Source organism: Tenrec ecaudatus, chromosome 10 (genome assembly GCF_050624435.1).
Source record: "Tenrec ecaudatus isolate mTenEca1 chromosome 10, mTenEca1.hap1, whole genome shotgun sequence".
NCBI classification, from domain to species: Eukaryota; Metazoa; Chordata; class Mammalia; order Afrosoricida; family Tenrecidae; genus Tenrec; species Tenrec ecaudatus.
Window position 1 is genome coordinate 119,062,661 of NC_134539.1, and position 10,554 is coordinate 119,073,214.

General features: G+C 46.9%; 1 protein-coding gene across 2 annotated transcripts; it reads left to right on the top strand.

Annotated features, from left to right (window-relative positions):
* Positions 1 to 8,002: 8,002 nt before the first annotated feature.
* On the top strand, positions 8,003 to 9,607 carry LOC142458221 (C-C motif chemokine 4). Of its 2 annotated transcripts, none has more exons than XM_075559264.1 (3): positions 8,003 to 8,078; positions 8,579 to 8,693; positions 9,250 to 9,607. In XM_075559264.1, exons 1-3 carry the CDS (start codon positions 8,003 to 8,005, stop codon positions 9,335 to 9,337), a joined length of 279 nt encoding a protein of 92 aa, XP_075415379.1. In that variant the 3' UTR covers positions 9,338 to 9,607. The 2 variants fall into 2 exon arrangements, with proteins under 2 accessions (XP_075415379.1, XP_075415380.1); XM_075559265.1 differs by having other exon boundaries at positions 9,265 to 9,607.
* Positions 9,608 to 10,554: the final 947 nt, after the last annotated feature.

The following is a 10,554-nucleotide window of genomic DNA, read 5'->3' on the forward strand; positions in this document are numbered from 1 at the left end:
CCCTCTGGTCTTGCCAGATTTGTAAGGTAGAAATGGGATCATGATAGTGGGAGGGAGGGGAGGAAACATTTAGGAACTAGAAGAAAGTTGTATGTTTCATTGTTGCTACATCGCACCCTGACTGGCTCGTCTCTTCCCCCAGACCCTTCTGTAAGGAGATGTCCAGTGATCTACAAATGGGCTTTGGGTCTCCATTCTGCACTCCCCCTCATTCACAAGTATATGATTTTTTTGTTCTTTGATGCCTGATACCTGATCCCTTTGACACCTCGTGATCCCACAGGCTGGTGTGCTTCTTCCATGTGGGCTTTGTTGCTTCTAAACTAGATGGCTGCTTGTTTACCTTCAAGCCTTTAAGACCCCAGATGCTATATCTTTTGATAGCCGGCCACCATTGGCTTTCTTCACCACATTTGCTTATTCACCCACTTTGTCTTCAGCGATTGTGTTGGGAAAGTGAGCATCGTAGAATGCCAATTTAATAGAACAAAGTATTCTTGCATTGAGGGAGTACTTGAGTGAAGGCCAAATGTCCTTCTGCTACCTTAATACTAAACCTATAAATATATGCCCATGGATCTATTTCCCCATCCTAATATATAAATATATTTACATATTGTACATGCCTTTATTTAGACCTCTATAAATGCCCTTTGCCTCCTAACTCTTTCCTCTATTTCCTTTGACTTTAGAATGGAATTTTTCTATGAACTTTTCCAAGTACCCTCACACACACACACACACATATTGTATAATACAGTTTTTATGAAAGCACAAGCCATAGACTAAGTAAAGATAATCAGAAACAAATGATTTAACACAATTATCATGATTACGTTCATTTGGTGGATCTAGGAGTGATTCCTTTCCATGCTTTTCTCTTGTCCTGAATTGTTCACACTTTGTTCAGGGACAGTGTGGTGGCCTGGCCATGTGGCCTTCCCACCAACCCTCACACTGATGAACAACTGTATCTCAAACTATTGACAGCACCACCAGTTGAAAAGCGGGTTTTGCTGTCAGCGACTCACCTTTAATTGGAAAGAAATGCATGATAATAAAGTTTCTGTCCAGTAGTCTTTGCTGAAATGAAATCTTGATATCCGATTCCTCTGAATAATTTTACGGATCTGGTAAGTAGCTTTTACATAAATAATGCCAAACTTGGAGCAGGTTTCCTCCGCCCCGTTTCAATTCCTAAATTCAGAGATATAAAAGGCTCTTCTTCCTTATTTGAATCTCGTACACATCCTTTATTATTTTTTTACTACCATATATCTCACTTAAAATGATGTAGAGCTGTGTGTGTGAGTGTGTGTGTGTGTGTGTTTACATGACCGTTGCCCTCTCGATGTCTCCAGTCTAGCAGGGACAGGTTCCCTACTAGAATATGTCTAGTTGCTGGCCAGGAAGCTCAACTCGTGGCTCCGTTATCTATTAGGGAACAAAGCATTGCACAGTCCTGCGCTATCTCTGTCATCGTTGGTATGCTTGATCTCATTCCTGTCACTCTTGTGTCTGACCATCTCATTGAGGTTCTCCCTCGCTTGACCTGACCTCCTCCTTTACGGGTCGTGGTGCCCTTTTGTAGGAGCTGGTCCTTCCTGGTGGTATGTCCATTGAATGTAAGTGTGTTCATTCTGTTGGCAGTCCACTGTGTAGTCCATAGTTTCGGCCAACACCACAGTATAAGCATCGGTTTCTTCCCTTCTTCTTTGTCCAGCTTTTGTATGCATATGAGACGGAGAAACCACAATGACTTGGACCATGTTCACCTTAGTCATCACACTTACACATTTGCTTCTCAAAATGTTAAGGAGGTCTTACTGAGTCCAGTGCAGGCTCAGAGGGAGAGACGCGTTTGCTGTAGCTGTCGAGGGAGTAGTCAGGGGCAATGTGGATGCTGAAGTTAAACTGGAAGCAAACCAGAAAGGATCCTAAATTCCCCCGACAGGGATTGGCGTTGACATGTCAGGCAGTGGAGAACCGTGAGGGGAATTAGAGAAAAGCAAGACGTTTTTATTCGAGAAATGTTGTGCTTCCTCTCTGTAGAGAAACCCATGAGGACTCTGCTTCTCCCCCTTCGCTGAGACCACGGAGGCTGGTGGTAAGGCAGGCAAAGCAAAGAGAAGTTGAGGGACAAAGGCACGTGTCACTGGTCTTCAGCACCCACGTTTCTTCCCTCCTCACTGCCAGTTTCAAAGACAGGGGGGGTCTCTGTCACATGTTTTAATGGAAAGTCTAGATCATAGACAACGCGCCTCCTCACCCCACCCTCTCTGCCCCAGCTCTTGATTGAGACAAGACTGGCATTCCCTCTCTTTTGGGGGAGCCCCCTTCTTGCTGTGATTCAGTTTCGGAAAGCTAGTTTACACGAATCTGGAGGGAGGGTGAGAAGGAGGAAATGAAAAATGCTGAATCAACGACTTTAAAAAGAATGAATCCAAGATTGCAGCATTTGCCGCATGGTGTTGTACCTATTTGTTGATGTAATTTTTCTAATAAAAATCCAGCCATATTCTGTTGACATATAACCTCCCAAGGGGGCAAAGTTCATTTAACACAGCGCAGTGCACAAAGACAAAGTCTACATCCCAGTTTGGTGAGGAGTGACTGCGGTCTTATGAGTTCCTGGGCAGCCATCTGAAGGGCAATAATTGATCTCTATCTGGAGAAAAGAAGGCTGATGAAAATTGAAGGACGTATGGGACCAATCAGTCCAATGAGCCAAGAGCCATGTGGCCATCCATCTCCGCCCTGAGACCAAAAGAAGTGGATGGTGCCCAGTTCCGGCCACCAGCTGCCCTGAAAGGGATCACGTGAGAAGGCTTGGCTAGAGAGGAAGGAGAAGGTGGTACTAACTAGTCAAAATCATCCAAAGGACTAGACTTATGAGTCTGATAGAATCCGGTGGAACCTTTGAGACAATGACCCTTGCTCATCCTTCCAGTCTGGAAAGAACTTGTCGCCAGGGCTCAATTCTCAGCTAGACTGAGGGATATCAGGGGAACAAAAGCAGTAGGAGGTCCAAACACCTTAGCAGAGCCAACTATGGGAGATCCAAAGGGCAGTATGTGCCCAGGGTCAAACTTCATAAGGGAGAGGAAATAAAGCGAAATAGAAACCCGACACACGGGGGCAAGTGGGCTACCTGAGGTTCCACGGCGAGGGTCGCCATCACCAAGGTGAAACACAGTGTGTGTGCACGGATCGGCTCTGTAAATCTTTACCTACCGTAATTCACTATAAAAAGTTAAAATAAAAACTCCCACCACCTAGCACATGGTGATTGTAACTCGACATAGTCCCTAATTTTAAAAATCACATTCTAGTTATTAAAGATTATTGAATGCATCTATGTATCAGATTCTATCTTCTTGGTTGTGTGCTGCCAAGCTGCTGGTGACGTATTCTGACCCTATATGGCCAAGCAGAACTGCTCCATAGGGTTTCCTACCCCTGGGGGCTTAGTGGAGTTCGTGCTGGGCTGCTAAGGACCAGCTACTCCACAGGAGAAAGAAAGACCTCCTGCCCGGAAAGAGCTACAGTCTGAGAAACCCACAGGGGCCTTGCCATTCGACCTCCTTTGTTTAGGTATGATCCGCACAGTCAGGCTGCACCAGGTTTGTCCCCCTCGTTCATGTAATTGGAGACAGCATGCTGGGGTCACTTTCCTAGTGCACGAGAGCTCCCTGGAGCGATCGTGTCTTGTTGCCGCAGCGAGTGCTTGTCAGTCCGTGTGCGTATGTCTCGGTGTTGGATCAGTAATTTCCCCACATCATCGCTCCTCATCTAGTCTCCTCTGCTCAGCCAACAGCATTTCTTCCTCCCAAGGTTCCACACACTGGTGACTCCTCCCCCGCCCTTTACTACAGTCATTCAGACGCTCATTGACTCTATTCTATTTGGAAAATATCCTTTTAGTGTCTCTAGCCTCCGCACTCATTCCCACAGCCCCTGATCACTTTTCACCATGGCGACTGCAGGAACAGCCCACCAAATGTTTCCCCTTCGAGTTTTCTCTGTCTTCCATCTCGCCCTCACACAGCACAGCAGGGCATTTTGTTAGAGCTCCAAGCCAGGCTATCGCTCTCGGCTTTAACCTCTCAAGCTTTCAGCATGAAATGGAAGCTTCTCCCAGGTGGCCTGTCCTCTGCTTACCTCCGTGGGCTGGGTCTCTTCCTCTGGTCAGGCTTCTTGGAAACAAAGACCTGGCCCTCCTGCACTACTTGTGGGGTCCGCAGTGGCCAGCTCCCTGTTCTTTGCCCGACTAACCCTGCATGCTCACTGTGCCAGGCTAACCATCCTTCACGTCCCAGGCCGACTTAAAACGGACGCAATTCAGAACAACCTGAATGTACTAACCTCCATAGCAGGTTTGTTAAGTACATCTTTGGTATATCCATGCGATGACCTACCATGCATGTGTTAATTGATACTATTTAAAAATGTTTTTGAGTGTTTGATGAGAGAAACATTTTCAAGAAAAAATATTAAATAACAATGTTAAAAACCTTAAACTCACTGCCATCAAGTCAGTTCTGATTCATAGTGACCCTACAGGGCAAGGTTGAACTGTCCCCGTGGGTTTCCAAGACCGTAATGCTTTACAGGAGTAGACAGTCTCATACAGAAAGATACGGAAATCTTCGTTTTGGGTTTATACCTTTCTATATTTCCTAAGGAGCTCCGATGGTGCGGTGGGCTAAGTATTGGGCTGCTAACCCCAAGGCCAGTGGTTCAAACTTACCAGCCACTCCACCGGAGAAAGTAAAGGTTTTCTACTCTCATAAATATTTTCAATCCCACAAGTCCTATATAGGTTCGATATGAGTCTGACTCAAGGGCTGTGGGTTTGGGTTACATTTTCTACAATGAATATGTGCATCTTCTCTAGACTAAAAGGAAAACAACATAGTTTGGGAAGCCTCCTTCAACACCTCACTCCACCACCACCTTCTAGAGCAGCGGTTCTCACCCTGTGGGTCGCAACCCTTTTGGGGGTTGAATGACCCTTTCTCAGGGGTCGCCTGATTCATCACAGTAGCAAAATGACAGTGATGAACTAGCAACGAAGATAATTTGATGGCTGGGGGGGGGGGGTCACCACCACATGAGGAACTGTCTGAAATAGTTGCGGCGTGAGGAAGGTTGAGAAGCACTGATCTAGAGCACCTGTCACAGAGTAGGTTCTCAAGAAAGCTTCGATAAAATGATGTTTTTCCCCCCTTTTCCTTGTGACCTATATGGAAAGAGGCTAGTGATAGGTCTAAAAGTACTGTTTGGAAGGAGGAATATGCTTCATAAGGAAAAGGAACTTGCCCAATACTGTGAGGTTGTGGTTTTGTTCCCCTGACATCACTCCCCCCCCCCTGCACCCCCAGCTAAAGAGAAGGCAGATACAGGGACCGCACTAAGCGCCCACCTTAACAAGAGCAGGGCTGCCTGGCGGAGAGAGGGCGATGTTGTTGTCACAGGTGAATGCCCTCAGACTCCATCCTGAACCCTACGTCTGCTTTTTCTTTTTTTCTTCAGCCAACTTCTACTTTCATTTCACCAACTGATTTTGCTGCCATAGTGGAAAAGCTATAGAATTCGCCTCTTAATTTATTAGCCTGACACCAGGGGCCATGCGTCCCAGCTCACCTTGCATTTCCAGTCTCAACATTTGCTCCCAAGAGAATGCTTTGGTTCAGAGAATTCCATCTCCCAGAGGCTAGTGCTTCTGGTTCCCAACAACCAATTCTCTCTTGAACTCCTGAATTGCAAGTCTTTCTTGGAATGGCCAAGATGTGTAGATTGACTGCTTTGGTTGTATGCCCCTCAGCAGCTTAGAAGTCTCCAGAGGGTCTCATACCTTCAGAGCTTTCTTCCATGGGTGACTGCCGAGGGCCACACCAGTAGAGGGAGACTGATCCTCTCTGGACTAGGAATTGGGAGACCTTGAGTCTGGATACCGATCTTACACCACCTGGGTCAGGCTGTTCTATCTCTGTAGGTTGTGCTCTCCTCATCTGTGCGATGTGAACACAGAGTAGCATCAGATAAGGCCACAGGCAAGGCTATGCTAGAGAGAACAACAAAGTAACAGAATGTCTGCAACACAAGACCCTTTACTGCTTTAGCCGTCTGTCCTGCCTGCAGCCTGGGGAGTCGGGGAGAAAAGATGATGAGACAAATATGAAAGTCCCCCGACTAGAGTGACAAGTCCAGTGGCAATCAGAAGTGTGAGGAGTCCCTGTATTATAGGAATGAGAGGAAATAGGGACCCATCCTCTTTAAAAGCAGGGAGGTGACCCTGAGGATGTACCTGGAGCTCCCTGGAGCCACAGTTGGCTCTGACCATCAATTCCTGCACCCTGAGCTGAAGAAGATTGAGTCTTAGTAGCATCTCTTATTGTGTTAAGTGTGATGGAGTCAGTTCCCACCCATAGTGACCCTATGCACAACCGAACAAAACACTGCCTGGTCCCATGCTGCTCGAGTAGAAACCTTATCATAAAATGACCACAATTTGGGTTGAGAAGTTGCCATCCCCTCTGGGCTGATGGGATCACATTTTAGATTAGAAACAAAACAAAGCTCACTCCTATTGAGTCGAATCAGATGCACAGTGATCCCATAGAACTGAGTAGAACTTCCCCTATGGATTTCTGAAACTTTAACTCCTTATGGGAATAGAAAGCCTCATCTTTTTTTTCTCAGAGTTGGCTGGTGATTTTGAACTGCTGACCTGGCTGTTAGCAGTCTAACACATAAACCATTATGCTACTAGGGCACCTCTTACATTATGGATAGAGTGTCAGAATATCTAATTCATGCTTACTTCATTTACTAAACGGAGTTCACATCCTACATCCATGTTACACCTATATCCTCTGGATTGTCATTAAATAAGAATTTATTGACCATCCCATGTTTATGCAAAATAAGAAAACTACAATTTGTAATATGTCATAGCCACTGCCCTCCTCACCAATCCTCCCTCCCATAGTCAGAGAGAAGGGGTGACAGGAGATCAAGGTCCATTTCCACCTTGAGTGGCAATGGATGGTTTGATTGGCAAAGAGTGGTGATGGATGGTTGGCAAAGGGGGCATGTGGTGATCACAGGTGAACGCCCTCAGACTCCATCCTGAACCTAATTGTGTTTTTGGCTCTTCGATGAATGTCTGCTCTCATTTCAGTAGTTGATTTGGCTACCATATTGGCAAAACCACAGGGGAGACAGTCACATAAAAGATATGTGTGATGGGTGCGGTGATGAAAGTGGCTTCAGGCTCTAGGAGAACAGAGGGGACACAATTCTGTTGGGAAAAACATCTGAGAAGGTTCTCAAGAGGAGGTGAGCATTTTTTGGTTGTGTGTTCAAGAGGCGACTGTTATCATTCTCCGTCTACAGTTACTCAGAAATGGTGTTGATCTTGAAACAATTGATATGGCTGAACTTCTGAGCACACGTCCTTTGAATTCTTGGTTTATCATTTCACAAGTATAAAGACAACATTGTTGTTGGGACCTTCGTGAAGAGACGCTGCAACTCCACGGCCAGAGTCTAGGTAGCAAGTCAAGAGTCAAACTCATTGGGTAGCTGCATGACTCTACCAGGCCCCTCTAGAAGGTGTGAACATTTCATCCTTCCTCTGGGGCGTGTTCTCCCCAGTCTCGGTCACTGCCTTTGGTGCACCACTTCCCTCTAGGGTACCGCGAATTTCCCCCCACTCCACCTCCCTCCTCTTTCCTCTGTGATGTCAGAGCTCTGGGGGGAGAGAAGCTGTTTGAAACTCCTCACTCTCAGCTAGCTTCAGTTTCCTTATCGACACCATGACATCATCTCTACCCTGGAAATTCCACTCACCCTCCTGCGCTCCCACCTCTGTCCAAGGCCCCAAGGCCCTATAAAGAGGAGCTCCCAACTCAGTATCAGCACAGGACAGTCGGAGTTCTGAAGTTTCTGGATTCTGCAGTCTCAGCGTCTGGAAAGCCTGTCTTCAGCCAAGACCATGAAGCTCTGCGTGGCTGTCCTCTCTCTGCTTGTGCTGGTGGCTGACTTCTGCTCTCCCGTCCTCAGCGCACCAAGTAAGTCCTCCCTTCCACCTAGGATTTCTAGAGTCAGGATTTATGCCAAGCCCACGACTCTAGTCGGGGTTGGTCTTCATCCAACAGTGGGACTTGAAGATGGAGCAAAAGGGAACTGAAGGATTCGAGATAGACTTCTGTTAACTGTAAATTAACTGGTAGACATTGAGTCACATTCAAGTGGCTGGGTGTGGACATATTGTTTTATTCGAGAAAAAAACGTTGAGACTAAGAAAGCCAGGCAGAATAATCGGCTACTTGATCAAATCTAGATCTCCCCATTTGTGAAACAAAGGGAGCTGGACATTAGCACTGAGATTCAATCTAAATCCAATCTTTCAGATGTCTTCCATGGGAACCTCTAGTCAGTAAGACTCCCACTCAGGGTACGTGAGATCATGTAGGAGACCAACCGTGTTTAGGGTTCTGGTGGCGCCAGAGGAACGTTGACAAATGAGCAGCTCACGTGAAATGCGTGGCTCCCTCCCCTTTCTCCTCAGTGGGCTCCGACCCTCCGACTGCCTGCTGCTTCTCCTATACCCTGCGGCAACTTCCTCGGAACTTTGTGATGGATTACTACGAGACCAGCAGCCTCTGCTCTAAGCCAGCTGTGGTGTAAGTATCTCCGGGAGGTGAGGGCAGAGGCAGGAGGATCGGAAAGGCCCAAGCAACAGGGAAGTGAGCCCTCTGAGCAGAAGCCCTGTTGTCCAGGGAGCAGTGCTGACATAGGTCACATGGGGGGGCTTTTTGAGTCCCGTGGGGGCGGGAAAGAGTCAAGGGAGCAGAAGGGCTTCCTGAAGAGAAGTTAACCACGGGTCAGGAAACTAGAAAAAGTGTTTTTAAAAGGTCACAGAGGTTTGAACTGATTTTTAAAAGTCATGCTGGAAAATGTGTAGAAAAGTCATTGCTCAGGTCAGTAGGAGATATTAATGGCAAGACTCACTGATATCCAGTTTAAGCAACCCTAAACCATCATTGAGTCCAAGGAGGAGAAGTTACGGGGAGTCTTACTTCAGTGTCACCCCTAGGACCTCCATCCACTAGAGCTGCCTTATGTGCGCCACCAAGGATGGTGTTCACATCGGGGAGACACAGGCTGCAGGCAGAGAAGAGCCCCAGATGTCCTCAGAGGTTCCTTGGGATTTTAACTTACCCACTTCTTTGTCCCCAGATTCCAAACCAGAAGGGGCAAGCAAATCTGTGCCAACCCCAGTGACCCCTGGGTCCAGGAGTACGTGGATGACCTGGAACTGAACTGAGCCCGCCGAGAGCAGCACGTCTCCAAAGAAGGACACGCAAGCCTGGGCATTGCTCCGTGAGCCACATCCTCTCCACACTCAGGATTCCTCTCAACATGCCCTATTCGTTCTCTTAATTTAATCTTGATGTGTTATTTTAATTGGTGACATTTGTGATTATTTATGTCTGTGTTACTGACTCCCACCTGTCCCCCATGGGGACGGTCCATCACTACCCTTTCTCTGCTACTGCAGGTACCTCAGTCCTGTCGATGGACTCCATGTGTTTGCATAAAGACCAAACAAATAAAATTTTGTAATAATTGCAGACAGTTTCTTTGTGGTTTTCTTCTGTATTTGGGGGCGAAGGGAATTGCCGGATAGGGGCCAGCGCAATGCTAACTTCTCAGGCGAAGGGTCTATGGTTCCAACTCATTAGCCACTCTACAGGAGAAGACCAGGCAATCCGCTCCTGTCGAGTCGCCTAAACCAACCAAACCCATTGTCAACAAGGCCATGCTGACTCATAGCCTCGTCAGGGTCATGAGGAGTTGGGAACGACTTGATGCAACATAACAGCAACTTTAATATGGATAGACTCCTGGGTGGAACAAACAATTTGCACTTAGCTACTAACCCAAAGTTTGGCTGTTCAAACCCACCCAGAGTCACCACAGAAGAAAAACCTGGCAATCTACTGTCATGAAATGACAACCTTTGAAACCCACAGAGTGCAGTTCCTCTCTGATCCACAGGGAGGCTTCGTGAGCCAGAATTTACTCAATGACAAAGGGTTTTACTTAAAAAAAAATTATTAGGAGGGACAACAGTTTCAAAAAACAGTAGGAAAGAGCAGTTACTTAGTTATTTCTGTGCACTCAGCTAAATACTCCAAATGCATGACTTCCCTTAATATTTCAAGAAGGATATTGAGGGTTTAAGGCTTGTGTGGACTAGACTGGGCCATGCCTCCTGGTGGTTTTGCAGTTAGGATGGCGTCACCCACCCCTCCCCCAATGAGATCTGAGAGACGGTAATCACTTCCATGGCGACATCTGCTATGAGCAGCCAGTTAATGGAAATAGTGCTTTCTCGGGGCTGTGGCCTGCTTCCAAACATATACGGAGGTCCTGGCAAAGCGCTCCCTAATGTTGGTGGAGCTCCATCCTGCCTCTGGTGTGCCATCCTCTGACCTCTGCTTCTTTAGACGGGAGTCAACAGCCTTCCTTTTGACCTGC